Source organism: Typopeltis vanoorti, chromosome 15 (genome assembly GCF_054136105.1).
Source record: "Typopeltis vanoorti isolate ZY-2024b chromosome 15, IOZ_Tvanoo_1.0, whole genome shotgun sequence".
NCBI lineage: Eukaryota > Metazoa > Arthropoda > Arachnida > Uropygi > Thelyphonidae > Typopeltis > Typopeltis vanoorti.
The window spans coordinates 46,277,051-46,297,017 of NC_143563.1; the positions used below are offsets into that span (position 1 = coordinate 46,277,051).

Here is a 19,967-nt window from a genome sequence, read left to right on the forward strand (position 1 = left end):
ATGACCTGATCCTTAACTGTTTCCCGCCTTTAAGAGGTTCGTTTAACTTTTATGAACAAGTGCAGTAGCTCTAGACATAAGGAAAACTAATTTCATAGTAATAACAGAACAATTTAATTTCACTGAATAAATCATACAAGTGATTTATGTAAACTTAGTCAATCTTTCAATCAGAATTACACATACGTATTATCTCATTCTTGTACACATATTTAAATAAAACACTTGAAAATTCATGTTTAAGAATACCAATTCTAAATTATATATCACAGAAATACAATACTTTAAAGCTTATATCACAGAATACCAAAGTTAAAGATTAGTTACTTAGTTTCCTCTCTCTCTCTTAAATACGCTAGAATTAGATCAAAACTTTCCTTAATAGTCCTATCCAATTTAACATTTCTTTCTCTTTTCCAAAATCTGAGTAACATAAATAATTCTTACAAATACATAACACGAAATAATGACATATTCTTTTGCTTTATATTAGGCCACAGTTCTAGGATTGTCTTTCTCCACACACACTTCAGATCCTTACTATAAATTCAGTAAATAGGAAATACAAAGTTCACCTTACCGATTCATTGCATTAATTCTCTGGACCACTTCAGAATTATTTCATCAGACTAATACCTTGACTTTCCCTCTGATATTTCGAATGGAATTCCTCATTCTTGTTTTCCACCATTAAGTCTGCTAGGCTTTCTTTGTCTCCGACTGGTAGTTTCCTTTGTCATAAGATTAAACTTTCCACTAATGAGGAGAACCACGTGGAAGCTTCCTTCCTACCAGTCGGACGATCCATCACAGGTGAACAGCAGCAGGAAAACATCTCCGAGAAAAAAGCCATGAACCTAGCGATGCACTCGCTTTTAAACTACTTTCGTTTCCCGCTGTCGTCGAACACGCATGCATCATACTCTCCTTGCGTTTCTCCCAGCACATAGCGCACTCGCAGCAACCTAACTAAACTCTTGTAACTTTCCATAAAATGAAGGGGGAGGGGGGAGCACAGTTCTTCACAACAGACTTATTGAAGTTGGCCGTACACATTTGGTATAATGTTTTGATTTCTCTTTTCTAACAAAATGATTAGTTGTTCACATACAAAATTTCCGACTAAGTAACTATTATATATTTTGTACAATGAAATTTCACAATACTAAATTAAGATTATACAATACTATATTACAAAATTATACATAAACGTTCACTTCTGGTAGATTATTAATTTCTTATTTTAAACGATAATAATGTCATGTCTTCTGACATAACAGAGGCAATGGCTGACTGTATACCTATAGACCGAATAATAAATCAAGTAGGGGTTAAATGGATGAACAACACCATTAAGCTTGAGCTGCAAAAAAAGAAACAACTATGGAGGGAATTTAAGGAGAAAGGTGACTGGCAGGCACATGAACGGTATAAAGCGCAGGCCAGAAGGGTAACGAGTGTGGTAAAAAAAGCAAAAGTGGATTATGAAAGAACATTAGCCATGCAGGCTAAAGAGAATCCCAAACAGTTTTTTCGATATGTGGCAAGTAAAAGAAAAAATGTATATGGCAGAATGATTTTAAAGAATGCCGATGGTAGGGAGGTAACCGAATCAGTTGATATAATTGAATTACTAAGCGAGCACTTTGCAAGAATATATCATCCAGGTAGTGACATTGCAGGAATGAATGAACCAATAGCTTATACGGGAATTGTGGTGAATGAAGTGAAGGTGAATAGTCTATTACAAAACCTCAATGTCAATACATCTGTGGGATTGGATGTTATACCAGCTCGTGTCGTACGTGAAGCAGCTAAAGAATTGTCAGTGCCATTGACCATTTTGTTTAATTTGAGTCTCGGGTCTAGGTTAGTCCCGAGGGAGTGGAAAGAGGGGGGAAAATAGTTCCACTGTATAAAGGAGGTTCCAAGACTGCTATTGTAAATTACCGACTGATCAGCACATCAGGAATCGTTGTCAAGGTCTTGGAGAAATTAGTCAAGAGAAAAATACAGGATTGGATAGATGAAAATGGGATACTGTATGGGGGGACAGCATGATTTTGTAAAGGGTAGATCATGCCTCAGTAACTTGCTCACGTTTTATAACACAGTGACGGCTGAACTGGATAAGGGTAATGGGTTTATAGTGATTCTACTGGACCTTGCTAAGGCCTTTGACAGGATACCACATGGAACCCTAATCAGTAAACTGGAGCAGATGGGGATAGATATAGGGTTGGTGAGATGGATAGGAGGGTGGTTGATGGAGAGATATCAGGGAGTGGTTTATTCAGGAGTAGAGTCCAAAAGACGGCCTGTGACTAGTGGTGTGCCGCAGGGTTCTGTTCTTGGACCACTACTTTTCAATTTGTTCATTAACGATATAGGAAAAGATCTGAGAGGAAGTGGTCATTTGTTTGCTGATGATGCACAGGATGTCAAAATTTTGCAAGATGATTTGGATAGTTTGGAGGACTGGGCTAAGGAGAATGGATGTCAATTTAATGTGGCAAAGTGTAAGGTTATGCATTTTGGGGTGAAAAGATAAGGAGCAGTATATCACGATAGAACTGTAGTTCAGGAGATTGAAGAGGCCAGGGATTTGGGAGTGTTGGTGGATAGGGAGTTGAAGTTTAGGCGGTATATCGCAAAAGTGGCTAAATCAGCTCATCAAATCACTTGGTTGCTGAAAAATACTTTAACAAGCAGAGACAAACAGGTTATTGTTCCTCTGTATCGAGCCTTGATAAGACCCCATCTAGACTACGTGCCAAGATATGGACGCCAGGGTTTCTTCTTGATGGGGAGGAGGTGGAGAAGATCCAGAGACAAGTGACCAAGATGATAGCAGGTCTATGGAATGAACCTTATGAGAACAGGTTGAAGATTTGTGGGTTGCAGAAATTGGTTGATAGGCGGAAAAGGGGTGATATGATTGAGACATTCAAATTAGTGAAGGGTTTCTATAAGATTAATTCAGAAGATATTTTTGAGAATACAGCTAGGTTTTTTACTTGGAGAGTGGTGAATGAGTGGAATAAGCTGCCAGAATCTGTTGTGGGTGCCATGACCGTGAATGAGTTCAAGGCGAGGTATGATAGATACTGTGTGAATGTCGAATAGTTGTTCTTGACATGATGTTAGGGCCTCCCTTGATGAGTCTGTCGACTCCTTGGAGTTGCACATAATAATAATAAAGTAACAGTGGAGCTGTATAAAGGAAATCCTTACTCGGTGATACTGCTGGACTTTGCATCTGAGAGGATTCCACATGAAACTCTATTGCATAAATTAAAGCAATTATGAATTATGCAGTGTAGGCACTGCCAAACTTTTATATCTCCATACTTAAGCACTACTGGTCGAATATTATTTACTCCAGCTGCTTTTTCACATTTCAAAATTTTGAAGGCTTTTTCTACCTCAAGTAATAATTTGTGCTCCTCTTTGTATCATCATCGTCATCAAATTCCTGCCATGTACCCTCAAGGGGTGTACAGGATATGATAGTACTACATGAAAAAATTACATCATTATTAATTTCCTATCTACAATTTTCCTCCAAATCAGTCTGTTACTTGTCAAGACTCCAACATTATCAGATCTTATATTTCTATCGTCTAAAGCACTTTGTACCGTATCAATCCACCTATATCTTGGTCTTCCTCTGGGTCGTTTTGCTGCCAACCTGGCAGAGAACACTTGTTTTGCTAATCTTTCTTCACCCATTCTGTTTAAGTGACAATACCACCTGAGATTAGCTCTGCTAACGCATTCCTGGATGCTGACAATGTCAAGTTCTTTCCTAACATCTTCGTTTTTAATATGATATTGCCATTGATGCCATCTGTTCATGCCTCTAATCTTTCTCAGGATTCTCATATCTGCAGTCTCTAGTCTTGGTCAAGTGTTTTACTTCTGAGCCAGCTCTCAGATCCATAAGTTAAAACTGGTTTGAATACTGTCTTGTATACAGCTAATTTAGTGTTCCGACTAATTTCTCTCTTATTCCATATGAATTTATTCAATTGACTTCCTACCATACCAGCTTTGCTGATTCTGTTGTCTATTTCTATATTTAATTTACCACCTTCAGTAAAAATCGTGCCTAAGTAGCTGAAATGTTTTACTTGTTCCACAGGTTCTCATTCACAACACAGTTAACATTTTCAATGATTCTGCCTATTTTCATTGTCTTTGTCTTTTTATTGCTGACCTTCATACCATATCTATTACAACAGCTATTCAATTTAGTCAGAGAATCATGCAGACTTGTAGCGGATTTATTTAGAAGTATAACATCATCCGCATAAAGCAAAGAGCTAATATTAACATCTCCAATTTTGATATCATGTTTAATTCCACTTTCCTTCATAATGTGATCCATATAGATAATGAATAACAGAGGGGATAATGTATATCCTTGTCTCACACCAGATTTAACATTAAACAATCTTCCTGTACTTCCTTCAATTCTAACTGCTGACTTACAACTCAAATAAAGACTAAGTATTGCTTGATATAATGCCCCATTGACACCATATAACTGCAGCGTATTGAATAGCTTCTCTCTTGGCACCTTGTCATATGCCTTTTCCAAATCGACAAAACTTAAATACAGATCTTTGTTACAATCCCATGCTTTCTCAACTATTTGTCGTAAAGTGAAGATCTGATATTGACAGCCTCTCTTTGGCCTGAATCCAGCTTGTTCTTCACCAAACTTTTCTTCCACAATTCTTCTTAACCGTTTCTCAAGTATACTTGCATAGATCTTGCAAGGAACACTCAGTAGGGAAATACCTCTGTAATTCTCACATTCAGTTTTATTTCCCATTTTATATATGGGTACTATGAGAGCTCTACTCCAATCATCGGGAATTCGTCCCTCTGTCCAGGCTTTCTGAACCATACAGTGCAGCCACTGTAAGACTCTTATACCACCATACTTCAGCATTTCTGGTCGAATATTATCTACTCCTGCTGCCTTTCCACATTTCAAGCCTTTGATGGCTTTTTCTACTTCAAGTATGGATATGTACTCCTGACTGCATGCCTGGTCAGTGTTTTTTTTATCACTGTGCTGTCATCACTACTTGTTTCATTTAGCAGTTTTTCAAAGTAATTACTCCATACTTCAAGGATATCTTTTTCTCCAGTTTTCATGTCACCTTTATCATCTCTAACTCCTTTTACAGCACTCTTTCCTCCATTCCTAATCTTCTTCAACAACCTGCAGAATATTTTGACACCTTCTTGATATTTATTTTCTATATTCTTGCCAAAGTCCTCCCATGACTTTTGTTTAGCTAGTTTTACACATTATTTAGCATTCTTGCATTTGTCTCTATATTCTCTAAGAGCACAAGCTGACTCATTTGACAGGAACTATTGATATGCTTTCTTCTTTTCCTTCACTGCCTCTTTAACTTCCTGTGTCCACCAGTGAGTTCTGATTTTTTTATCCTTGCAGACAACCTCACCACATGCCTCTCTGGCAGAATCAATCAATGTTTTCTTCAGAGTTTGCCACTGAATCTCCAAGGTTTGATTCCTGTTCTCAAACTCTTTCATTTTTTCTTCAATAATCTTTGTGTATTTTAGTCTACAGTTCACATCTGAGAGCTGCTCAATTTTTATTTGCTTTAAAACTTTCTTACATGTTATTCTTTTCAATATGAAATTCCATTTTATCCTGCGCAAGACTAAATAGTGATCACTTACAATTTCAAGTCCTCTGTACACTCTGGTGTCCTGCACCAGGGAGAAAACAGCGCTATCAACAAGAACATAGTCAATGAGACTTTTCTTATTCCTTGCCTCTTCTCTCCATGTGAATTTGTGCACATTTTTATGTTGGAACATTGTGTTAGTAATAACCAGTCCATGACCTGAGCAGAAATCCAACAGATATTTGCCATTATGATTAGCTTTGCTCTTTTCTCCAAATTTTCCCAAAATATTTTTGTATGTCTTACAATCATTTCCTACTCTGCTATTCAGATCCCCAACAAGGACCAACTTTTCCTTTTTCATTGTGTCAGTTGCTTTTTCTAAAGCCTAAAAAAATTCCTCCACTTCTACCTTAGTAGAACCTTCTGTGGGACCATAGGCACAAATAAGTCTCATTGTCCAGTTCCCCATTCTCATATTTGCCCACATTACTCTACTTGAGACTGACTCCCATTCAAGAAGATTAGCCTCATATTTAGTGTTGAATACTATGGCTACTCCTTCTTTTCCTTGATTGCCATTGCCTGAATATAACATTTTGTATTTATTGCTCAGAATGATCTCACCAGTTTTTGTCTTTTTTGTTTCAGTCACCCCTATTATGTCGATCTGGTACTTATCTAATTCTTCAGCTAGCTCCATTTCTTTGCCATTCAGGCTTCTTACGTTGATAGTACCGATCTTTAACTCTGGTGATGTTGAGTTGGGGTTTGTTTTCAGATTTGTTCCAGTAGCTGACTTTTCGCTGTTCACTCTGGTTCCCTGGCGAAAACAACGGGGCCTTGTTTAACAGGGCGATGCCCCAGCCAGAATGAAATTCTGTCATGTTGTACCAGCATTTTGTATTTTGGTTTAACCAATAAGAATACAATTTGGTCGGCTAATTCCCAAATTGCCAGCCCATCCTCGTTCGTTCAGTATCCAAGTAGATACCCAACAGGGTGCACCACGAGAAGGTGAGGATTGGACATTAGGTCAGAAGCCCTGGTCGGTTCTCTGCATTCCTTTAAAAGCTATGTGGAGGTCTACTCTCAGTTATACAGCTTTGACCCTTAAGCACCCCTCCTCTTTATATTCCTCTTGAAAATGCTTTGGCATGGTTCTGTCACTGCTTGTTTTGTTTAACAGGCTTTCAAAGTAATTACTCCAGACATCTAGGATATCCTTATCTTCACATTTCATGTCACCTTTATCATCTTTGATTCCTTTACAATACTCTTTCTTCCATTTCAAACCTTTTTCAATAGCCTCCAGAACATTTTGCCACCTTCCTGATATTTATTTTTTATATTCATATCAAAGTATTCTCATGACTTCTGTTTAGCTACTGTTACATATAGCTCATTAATTATAAAAATCAAAATAATCTTCCCGTTGCTGACAGGTGAAAAAATAAACTGTTCTGTTGTAAAATAATGGAATGCTTAACACATTACATAATCTGTTCCAAATATGCAGGGCAAGAGGAGAGCTGTAGAATGCACGTTCTACTGTTTCCAATCTGCAACAAATTGGCAGATTGCATCTCCGATGTTAACGTACCTCCATTTGATGGCATTTACTGACCATATGCAATTCTCCAAGCAAGATTCCTCCTGTTGGGGTATTCTTCAAACTTCACTGAATTATGAAACAAAGTATTACTGTCAGTATCCAACTGTGGAAGTTTGTGGTGAAAGAGGTTAAAGATTTCTTTATACCAAGTTTTGCTATAATTAATAGAAAGAATGTCAATGCCAGAATGTTATAACATTCTTAGAGTTAAAAGCAAAATGTTGTAGTCTTTAGGAACAATCTCAGCTTTTGGACCTATATAATCATTTACTCCCAATAGGAGATGAAAACCCAGGTAGTATACAGGAAAAGGTTTGCATGTGTGATTGGCCTGCAATATTTTATGGATTTTTGAAGTTGTATTGTATAAATAGCAGAATTTTAACACTGGAAGCCCAAAATCTCCGTGCTTCTTTGATAGCTGAAGAAATTCCTTTTTAATTTTTTGGTACTGGCTGAACCAAAAAAAATTGCACAGGCTTACTATAGAATTGCTTTTCTTCAGCATCTGTAATGTTTGTAATATTTATTATGTACAACTGAGCACAGAAGATTATGGTTTTAAGTACTATGGCTTTAGAAGAAAAGGAATGTAGCCCAATTTTCCAGTCTAAGGTTTCAATGTTTATTGAGGTGAAAAAGTAAAAGGATGTTCATCATGGGCCTAAAGTAATTAGTATAGGGAAGAAAGAGAGCCTGATAGTATTATGAAAAAGAAAAGACAGATAGATAGTACGAGAGACAGAAAAAAATTCCTCAACTCTTTTATATCATCATATAGCCAAAGGCTATTGTTTTTCCTTTTTCAGTCTAATGCAGCTGAACAAGCAAAAGACCAACTGAAACTAAATTTCAAAGATGACTGATACCCAGGTAGTTGTCTCTATCTAAGTTAACCACTTTGAGTTGGCCTTCTCTACCTGGGATTGCTCTCCAGTTATCCCTGCCATTGTGCATAAGACCAAAGTGAACTAAGAGGATGGAACCATTTAAAAAACCTCTCACAAATAAAAACAGACAGAATGTTATCTCTCCCTGGTGAATATTGTATAATGTGGATGGTCTGCACCACCTAGTCAAAAATTTGATATCTCCTAGAATGCTTCTTTCTAAATACAAAAATCATCTGACTGAACAATAAAATTTTTACAATACAATATTGTAATCATTTGTATGTCATATTGCTGGTTTTCAAATCCAATTAATTATAAAAATCAAAATTCTCTTCCCATTACTGACTAACAGGCACTGCAAAAAAAAAAAAAAAAAAAAAAAAAAAAAAAAAAAAAAAAAAAAAAGAATCTGTTCTGTTACGTAATGGAATGCCCAACACATTCCAAATATGCAAGGCAAGAGGAGGGCAGCTGTAGAATGAATGTTCTACTGTTTCCAATCAGTAACAGATGTCACAAATTGGATCTCTGATATTAAAGTACCTTCATTTTATGGTATTGACTGGAAGGCGACCATATGCTCTTCAAGCAAGAGCCCTCCTGTTAGGATATTCATAAAACTTCAGTAAGTTATGAAATAAAGTGTTGTCAGTACCTAACTGTAGAAGTTCATGGTGAAAGACATTAAAGATTTCTTTAAGCAAATTTTACTTTTATTAATGGAAAGAATGCCAATGCCAGGATGTTTAGCAATCTCAGAGTTAAGCATAGAATATTGTAGTATTCAGGAACATCAAGCTTTTGGACCTTTATAATCATTTACTCCAAACACAGGAAGATGAAAACCCAGGTGATACCAGAGAAGGTCTGCACATGTGTGATTGGTCTGCAACATATTATGGATTTTTTCTTAAATACCTGAATCTTAAGACTGGAAGCCCAAAGCCTCCATGCTTCTTTGATAATTAAAGAAATTCCTTTTTAACATCTCAGTATCAGCTGGACTAAAAAAATTGCACAGGTTTGCTATATAATTGCTTTTCTTCAGCTTCTCTAATGTCTGTAATATTTATTATGTACAACTGAGCAGGGAAGATTATAATTTTAAGCAGTAGTGGAATTCAAATAAATTAACAACCGGTTCGCTGCCCTAATGACCGTTTTAAGTATTAAAAAAAACAATATACCAAAAGGTAGTTTATTATTTCATACAGTTAATACTTAAATAAGAACAATAAAAGAGATGCACAAAAGTAGATTATGTTATAAGAAAGAGTTTTAAAATATTAATGAAAAAATATTAAATAATACCTGACAAAAAAACAATAAAACTATTATTTAAGATATTTCCATATTGCTTCTTGATTGGAGTCCTCACTTGAAATTTTCTTCGCTTCTATCCGAGCATCATCGGCTGTGTGATTTATCCTTAACCATCTTTCCACTGTAGGAGTAGGATCTGATTCCTTTAGAGCAGTGATTTTCAACCTTTTCCATAATACGGCACACCTAGACTAATTATTAAAATTCTGCAGCACACTAAAAATATATTATTTTAATTTTTTTGATGATCTGGCAAAAAATAGGCATAATTTTGATTGATTTACACACACAAGAAGAGGGAAGACCACATACTAATGCACAAATTACGACATTATTTCTTTCAATTAATTTGTTTTCATAAATCTCGCGGCATACCGGTTGAAAATCGCTGCTTTAGAGATAGGCCGATTAGACTAATAGTCATTGTATTTGATATATTAGAAACAGTTAGGCGACTTCTCTTCTCTGAACATATTATGTTCATCTTTGAAATACCTTTTCACTTCTGCTGAACTTACAGCAACTGTTCTGACAATATTTTTAGCTCTTTGAACACTTTCAGGAATTGTATAATTCTGGGAATTTTTTAAAACGTTTTCCACGAAATCTCGATAATCATTAATATCAATTTGGTAATTAAAAATGTCATTAAATACGAGCAATTGTTCTTCAGCTGCTTTCCATGGAACTAATACTTCTTCAATATTCCAGTAATCTGGCTCCAAAAAATTGAGAAATTGTAATTTATTCCAATCTTGAAATTGGCTACAACTTGCTTCTAAATGTTCACAATCCATTAGTTTTTTTTTTTTTTCAAATTCGTTATGATGTTTTCTAAAAGTCTTTCTCGAGGAAGCCCAAGAAATCGATGATTTTCTACAAATTTTATATTTTTGAATGTTTCTGAAGTAATTAATTCATCTTTTTCGTATGGACCCTTTTCCTTTCCAAACATTTGAAATGCTTTAATAGATCTTATCACGAGTTTTTCAGCCTTCATTATATCTATATTTCTTGCTTGCTGTACATTTGAAAGAGAAATTTCATTTAAAATATCAATCATCAATGCCAAATCAGTTATAAAATATATATTTTCAAGACAGGCAGCCATAACCTAAGTACTTTTTATTTGAATAAAAATAGTAATGTAGCGCTGGATAAGCATGCCACACAGCTAGGGTTGACCTTAAACTACAGTCAGCCCATCTTGGTCTCCCAACTCTACCAATCTTTATAATTTCAATTCCAAGTTGTTCGGATATTTTGGAAAGTTCAATTTGGTTCTTATTGGATTGATGAAAAATAGTATATATCTTATCAATAAATATTTAAAAATGATTTACTTGCTTTATTTCCTTTATCGAATTATCTAAAACAAGATGGAGGCAATGATTTAAACAGTTTCATATTATTATGTTTGGAAACTCTTTTGCAATCCTAGTGCTCACTCCAGATTTTCTCCTAAGCATAACGCTGGCACCATCGGAGCAAAATCCTATTAAAGTTTTTTCTAGGTAGTTCTTAGTAAGCCCAACATTATTTAAACTTTCCATAACTGAAGAACATAGCATCTTTTTTTTCCAATTCAACTAGTTCAACGAAAATTGTTGGTGATGTAACTGAATCCTCAACTTTTAAGAAAAGTATAATAACTGGTTTTGCAGGATATCATTGAAGCTTCATCAATAATCAAACATATTTTTAGATTATTTTCAATAATTTTATTAAATATTTCTTTTTTAATTTCCTTTGCAATGAAATCAACTACTTTCGCAACAGTCTTATGAGAATGTAATCCTATTCTCCTATCCTATTCTTTTGACACATGAACACTTTTCTCTTTAATAAAGTCATATTTTGCACAATACTCGCAACCTAACTTTTTGTTAGAAATTACCAGTCCGTCATATTTTTCTTTAAAATTGTTATATTGTTGCACTGTCCATCATCATCAAATTCCTGCTATGTACACTCAAGGGGTGTACAGGATATGACAGTACTACATGAAAAAATTACATCATTACTAACTTCCTATCTACAATTTTCCTCCAAATCAGTCTGTTACTTGTCAAGACTCCAACATTATCAGATCTTATATTTCTATCGTCTAAGGCACTTTGTACCGTATCAATCCACCTATATCTTGGTCTTCCTCTGGGTCGTTTTCCTGCCAACCTGGCAGAGAACACTTGTTTTGCCAATCTTTCCTCTCCCATTCTATTTAAGTGACCATACCACCTGAGATTAGCTCTGCTAATGCATTCCTGGATGCTGACAATGTCAAGTTCTTTCCTAATATCCTCATTTTTAATATGATATTGCCATTGATGCTATCTGTTCACGCCTCTAATCTTTCTCAGGACTCTCATATCTGCGGTCTCTAGTCTTTGGTCAAGTGTTTTACTTCTGACCCAGCTCACAGATCCATAAGTTAAAACTGGTTTGAACACCGTCTTGTATACAGCTAATTTAGTGTTCCGACTAATTTCTCTTTTTTTCCATATGAATTTATTCAATTGACTTCCCACCATACCAGCTTTGCTGATTCTGTTGTCTATTTCTATATTTAATTTACCATCTTCAGTAAAAATTGTGCCTAAGTAGCTGAAATGTTTTACTTGTTCCACAGGTTCTCCATTCACAACACAGTTGACATTTTCAATGATTCTGCCTATTTTCATTGTCTTTGTCTTTTTATTGCTGACCTTCATACCATATCTATTACAACAGCTATTCAATTTAGTCAGAGAATCTTGCAGACTTGTAGCGGATTTATTTAGAAGTATAACATCATCCGCATAAAGCAAAGAGCTGACATTAACATCTCCAATTTTGATATCAGGTTTAATACCACTTTCCTTCATAATGTGATCCATATAGATAATGAATAACAGAGGGGATAATGTACATCCTTGTCTCACACCAGATTTAACATAAACCATCTTCCTGTACTTCCTTCAATTCTAACTGCTGACTTACAACTCAAATAAAGACTAAGTATTGCTTGATATAATGCCCCATTGACACCATATAACTGCAGCATATTGAATAGCTTCTCTCTTGGCACCTTGTCATATGCCTTTTCCAAATCGACAAAACTTAAATATAGATCTTTGTTATATTCCCATGCTTTCTCGACTATTTGTTGTAAAGTGAAGATCTGATCCTGACAGCCTCTATTTGGCCTGAATCCAGCTTGTTCTTCACCAAGCTTTTCTTCCACAATTCTTCTCAACCGTTTCTCAAGTATACTGGCATAGATCTTGCCAGGAACACTCAGTAGGGAAATACCTCTGTAATTCTCACATTGTTTTATTTCCCTTTTTATATATGGGTACTATTAGAGCTCTACTCCAATCATTGGGAATTCGTCCCTCTGTCCATGCTTTCTGAACTATGCAGTGCAGCCACTGTAAGACTTTTATACCACCATACTTCAGCATTTCTGGTCGAATATCATCTACTCCTGCTGCCTTTCCACATTTCAAGCCTTTGATGGCTTTTTCTACTTCAAGTATGGATATGTACTCCTGACTGCATGCTTGGTCAGTGTATTTTATCACTGTGCTGTCATCACTGCTTGTTTCATTTAGCAGTTTTTCAAAGTAATTACTCCATACTTCAAGGATATCTTTTTCTCCTGTTTTCATGTCACCTTTATCATCTCTAACTCCTTTTACAGCACTCTTTCCTCCATTCCTAAGCTTCTTCAACAACCTCCAGAATATTTTGCCACCTTCTTGATATTTATTTTCTATATTCTTGCCAAAGTCCTCCCATGACTTTTGTTTAGCTAGTTTTACACACTGTTTAGCTTTCTTACATTTGTCTCTGTATTCTGTGAGAGTAAAAGCTGACTTATTTGCCAGGAACTTTTGATATGCTTTCTTCTTTTCCTTCACTGACTCTTTAACTTCCTGTGTCCACCAGGGAGTTCTGATTTTTTTATCCTTGCACACAACCTCACCACATGCCGCTCTGGCAGAATCAATCAATGTTTTCTTCAGAGTTTGCCACTGAATCTCCAAGGTTTGATTCCTGTTCTCAAACTCTTTCATTTTTCCTTCAATAATCTTTGTGTATTTTAGTCTACAGTTCACATTTGAGAGCTGCTCAACTTTTATTCGCTTTAAAACTTTCTTACATGTTATTCTTTTCAATATGAAATTCAATTTTATCCTGCTCAAGACTAAATAGTGATCACTTCCAATTTCAAATCCTCTATACACTCTGGTGTCCTGCACCAGGGAGAAAACATCACTATCAACAATAACATAGTCAATGAGACTTTTCTTATTCCTAGCCTCTTCTCTCCATGTGAATTTGTGCACATTTTTATGTTGGAACATGGTGTTAGTAATAACCAGTCCATGTCCTGAGCAGAAATCCAACAGATATTTGCCATTATTACTGTCCAGCATTCAGGAAGATTATTTTCAATTTTGGAGTTATCATTTATTATTTCAATAATTGACGTGCTGCTCTCTTCAAGTTGGAGTGGCTGTGCTTGTGACTGTTTTGTACCATCCAAGGCCAATTCTGATACAACAGTTTGAAAAAAATCTGTCAAACTTGGTTGCCTTTTCATCCTTATAAGGCTACTGCAAAAAAAAATTAAAAATGTTTTATTTTAATATATTATAGAGCAGGAGTGGAGATGTGCTTATATATTTGAATATTTTTACTGGTTCTGTCCACGTGTGGTCATATCATAAACTTTTCTAAACAAAGCACTGTGCTTAACTATTGATAAACATCAGTCAGATCATACATTTCTTCATTTTATTGATACTAAACGAAAATTTCTTGCTGAATTAATAAATGGCATAGGCTATGCAGATTAAATATGATAGAATAATGTGTTCGGCAAACCTGTTTGTCACGGGTAAGTTGTGATAAATCACAAGTTTTTCCACGGCTTCCGAAATGGGCGATAAGATAACCCTTAAAATCTATATTTCTATTGGTTCATTGTGTCCTAGCTTCCTATTGGTTTTACTGATCAAGGAACACCAGCGCACTCATAATATCTCATGGGAATTTTGAGAGTAACAGAAAGCTGAAACAAATGACAGCATGTCACCTCCTGGTTGTTTGGCACTTTTTTCTCCTCACGTTATGTCTGTTTACTGCAGTAACAAATGCGAGGGAATAAAAATGTGGTATTTCATCAAAGGTATAACAAGTTTTATGAAATGAATAAATAAATATTACAAGCATAGTTCAGTTCACCTATGGACAGAATGAACATTACTATGGGTGCTTAGAATACACTGTTGCACAGATGAACGCTAAAAACGAGTAAGGAATGTAAATTTGTGATTTCCACATTGGGCAGCTGCCAAGGCGCCCAACTTAAAGAGAACCCTGATTACAAGTGCCATTTTAATAACCAGTTCGCCGAACTCAACAAAAAATTAGCTATCGGTTCTGCCGAACTGGTGTGAACCGGCTGAATCCCAGCACTGGTTTTAAGTACTATGGATTTACAAAAAAAGGAAAGTGGCCTAATTTTCTAGTCTAAAGTTTCAATGTTTTTGTATATAAGTTCTTGAACTGGTAATATTGGGCAAGTGGAGATGGGAATTTCAAGTATAGTGAAGGGGGGGGGGGGGTCTCTCTCTCTCTCTCAGTGGTTAATCCAAAAGGAATGCATTCAAGATCCCACTTTCCGAAAACTTTTAATTTTGTCCTGTCTGCATTAGAAGTCAATCCATTAATCTTGCTGAATTTTTTCAAAATACCAAAAAATATATATATATGGAATCATGTATTTATTATTATTATTATTACATAACATCTCCAGGGATTCCAAAGACTCATCAAGGGAGGGCACCTACTCTACAACTCTCTGTCTCCACCAACCACAACTACCTTCATGATCTACACCAATGCCATCTACCGCTGACCACCACCACTAGTATTTTTAGACAATCACAAACATCCATGCCAACGGCAAGATTCGAACCTGCAGCCTTTTGGCTGGAGATGGGATTATGCTAACCACTCGGCTAACCAGGCTGGCAATCATAATCCCTCAAAGTGCCTACTGCATCATCAGCATATGCTAATACCTTATTTTCCTTCATAGTTGAAGGAACTGCTATTCTTCACACAGCACATGTACTTCAATATTTATTGAGGTCTCATGCATGGAAGCCAGAACCAGAAAATATCAAGGTTGAGATAATGCATAAGTCAAATAATTCCCATATACAAGTAATGAAAAGGTGTATCACCTTATTAAAATACTCTGGATTAGAGACAGTTGTAGGAAGTCTTTTCACTTGGTAATAATGAAATTAAACTCACCAATAAATTATATTCTTACTTAATCCTTTATCCAAGTGTAAGTGTGCATGTAATCGTGAGGTCTAGTCTAGTCCTGTCAGGACTAGACTAGACTTCACGATTCTTGTAGGTAGCAGTGATGAAAAGTACTCTGACAAACAGATTTCAGCAAATAACTTCATTCATTGTAATTATCTTCAGAAATTTATAAACATCAATAAGAAATATTTCTGTTTTCATTCGAAATAATAATAAACATTTCAATATTGGGTTTGTTTGTTTGTTTTTAATTAATGCATTACTGTCTTTGGAAAGCACTCAAATTTTTACAAAAATGAATCATCATAATACCACTTATTAACACTAACACTGTTCATTAATAATACTGAATGTTCAGTGGCATCCAGTTCAAATATCTGACATGGTATGTTGTCAGAGATAACTGCAGAAGTAATTTTCAACTTATAAGCAACCACAAATGACATCACAACCATTTCACTTCCTCAGAAAAAGAATACATCTTTTTCATACAGAGTGATAAAGGCTAGCAAATGAATAGATCAACTAATATTGAAGATAACTTATGCTATAGCATGTTGATTTATGGTCTACAGTAGTAGGTTATCAATCAAGGACCAAGCATATTAGATGAAAAATGTAAATTATTTCAACAATATACTGCAGACATCTATTTTTGAGCTGAGGGTAATTATTCAAAAGAATTAAGGATTATCACGACATGACGGAATGTGATCATCAAAGGTGAAATTGGGAACATACTACTAGTAGATGGATACAATCTTTTCTTCTTTTTTTTTTTTTTTTTTTTTTTATTAAATCTGTATCATGTGCATTATGAACATGAAATTTATCAACAGTGGCACACAAACTTCATAAATTGCACTGCTCACATTTTAATCAGACATCTTTTCTTCTGGCCATGAAACAAAAAAAAAATAAGTTCAACATTTTAATTAGTGTTCAACTATATTTTGTACTTCTTTCATTTATCCAAACCTATTTAGGAAATTAATTACAATGCAATGTACACAAGAATAATGAGCACATTAAGCAGGAATGGTGTGAGGAAAAGTAAACGGCCATGATGGAAATATGAACATCTGGCTATAACTACTCACAGATGATCAGGCACAACTATTTCTGCACACACACACACATGCCTCATAGATAATCACAACTATCCAGCATAGTTTGCCACTTGGAAAAGTTGCCATATACAGAACAATGTATATGGTGCAGCCGTTAGATGGACAGTTTGTCATGACCTCAGCAAAGTGGTATGTTTCACATACATTTGTTCAAGGAGTTGAAAAAAAAAATCTCCTGTATGTCTGTATACGCTGCTTATTGATATTATGAAAAACAAATGTAAAAACAAAAAATGTGCTATTTACTATATTACACATATATACATTTGTTCTTTATTTTACCACTTTACAAAATTTTATGTATTTAATTATCATTTATTTTCACATTCCAATAATAGCCAATAGTTTTACCTTGTAAAAATTCCAGTGTTTCTGAAGAATTTACAACTTCGGCAAGATCACAATAGTCAATGGAAGATTTAGTCTTACTTGCTGTAAGTGCACTTTCGGCAAGATGAGCTACAAACATTTCCTGCAAAAAAAGTTGCTATCATTATCATGCAAAATACACAACATTTACATCAGACAGCTGATATTCCAAGTCACAGACTGGAAATAACCACTTTTTACAGAATCACAAAATTACCTTCACCAGATGTAAAATAAGTGTAAGAATCACTACTTTTCTTCAGGCATGTGGCCTACCTCACTACAACAATAATAAATTTAGTTTAATCCTTTATCCAAGTGTAAGCAAACAAAGTTGGTGCATGAAAATATCTTCAGAACTGAGGTAAGGTGGTACATCCCTTGGCAACTCGTAGCAAAGGTGGACCAAGCTCTCATCACTCCTTGTCTCAGTATCTCCCATAATGCAAAGCACATCTCCTTGCAGATATGTATACTGCTATGCATTAAGGGAAGGGGCAACTACCCAGACCGGTTTTGACCTTTATTGAGGTCTCGTCAGCGGGAGGTAGACCTGGAGTGGTGATACTAAGGCAGAAGCAATTGGAGAGGTCATATTTACTTCCAACATCCTTCTCTAAATCCAGAGTAATTTAATAATAAGGTGGTACACTGGTTGGCAACTTGTATAGGTAAATATGACCTCTCCATTGCTTCTGCCTTAGTATCACTACTCTGGGTCTGCCTCCCACTGACGAGACATCATAAAGGCCAAAACCAGTCTAGGTAGTGGCTCTTCCATTAATGCATAGTATACGTCTGCAAGGAGATGTGCTTTGCATTATGGAAGATACTGAGACAAGGAGTGATGAGAGCTTGGTCCACCTTTGCAACAAGTTGCCAAGGGATGTACCACCTTACCTCAGTCCTGAAGATATTTTCAGGTGCAAACTTTGTTTGCTTACACTTGGATAAAGGATTAAACTAAATTTATTATAGTCTAACCAAGTGCAAAATAAATTTCCAACCTCACTACAACACTGCATGTAGAATGAACACATTGGAAAGGAACAGGCAGTGACATCCCAGTAACAGAATACTAACTTCAATGCAGCATGTAGGATTCAAATTCATTCATAAGAGAAAGCAACAATTCACTATAATTGTTTCAGTATTACATGGAGCAACTATGATTATGAACTATGTATGATTTGTCTGCACATACACTCTACAATTGATTTGCCTCTTTTATAGAGCTGTAAAAATCCAAGTACATGAGAGGAAAACTGCTCTCCTCTAACTCTCCTTCAGCTGTAAAGCCTTTATGTTCTCAAAGAGGTTCAAACCTGGGTTCTTTGTGACCATAGGATGTATTATTCTGACTATGCTATGAGGTACAATTCACAATAGTTTACTGTAATGTGGACTGTTGTGGATACAAAATTCACATTTATGGGTTGGTGTCTTTAGCCTAATACTATAATTAATAATACAGGTGTTTGTGTGTGTGTGTCTCACCCACAAAAAGTTATGTACCACATGTAAAAAGAAGAAATTAAATATTGCTTTAATAATTTGTGTGACGATAAATCAGAGATATGAGTTTAATTCTGTTTAATAGGAATTCTTGGGAATAATGATTAGCAACAATGATACCAACTTTGCCACCTACAAACTAGTGAGGGAGAGTAGGCTGCTAATTTTTACTCATGCAAGAACACACCACTGGCCTGGTTGATTGCATAGATAGCATCCGCTCCAACTGGCAAGCTGTGGGTTCAAATCCAACTGTAGCATGGATATTTTTGAACATGTAGGTTCAAAAGTGCCAGTCTTATGCCAGGAAGTGAAGATCATCACTGCCTGGTATGAGTTTGTTACACTGCATATTAGACACCCGAAGTGGTTTAAAAAGCGTTCCATGCTTGGTTTCTAGAGCAGGGTTTCTGATTATTTAACTCTTTAGCTCAGGTCATGAATTTCATATCCATCCCCATTCAATCCCATGATATAATTATTTCCATACTATATTCTGTCACATGTTTTCATATTTGAGTCAAGCAATATCATAGCTTATACATTTCCATTATCTAACCCAACTGTCATTTCAGTATAGAAAGTGAATAAATTACTCAATTAAGCCCTCCATTTCACAGACATGCTGTTTACCATCAGAAAATATTCTTATCTACTCATTCCTAAAGTTGGGCCTTTTCCATCATTATCATTTCAGAAATCATCACCTCTGTCTTGGAACTTCTTTTACTTAATTAGAACTATCTTGCCCACTGATACTTAAAAAAAAAAAAAATATATATATATATATATATATATATATATATCATCATCATCAAATTCCTGACATGTACCATCAAGGGGTGTACAGGATATGGTCGTACTACATGAAAAATTTACATCATTACTAACTTCCTATCTACAATTTTCCTCCAAATCAGTCTATTACTTGTCAAGACTCCAACGTTATCAGATCTTATATTTCTATCGTCTAAGTCACTTTGTACCATATCAATCCACCTATATCTTGGTCTTTCTCTGGGTCGTTTTCCTGCCAACCTGGCAGAGAACACTTGTTTTGCTAATCTTTCCTCGTCCATTCTGTTCAAGTGACATACCACCTGAGATTAGCTCAGCT

The 19,967-nt window shown here is 35.5% G+C and overlaps 1 protein-coding gene across 1 annotated transcript in view; it reads right to left on the minus strand.

Moving 5' to 3' along the window:
- The window catches only part of LOC150098731 (chromatin accessibility complex protein 1-like), a 53,808-nt gene that overhangs the window by 24,686 nt on the left and 9,155 nt on the right, over positions 1 to 19,967 (minus strand). The window contains exon 2 of the mRNA XM_090405830.1: positions 17,318 to 17,438. Within this exon, the coding sequence (XP_090261956.1) occupies positions 17,318 to 17,438 (121 nt within the window). The remainder of the gene's footprint in view (positions 1 to 17,317; positions 17,439 to 19,967) is intronic.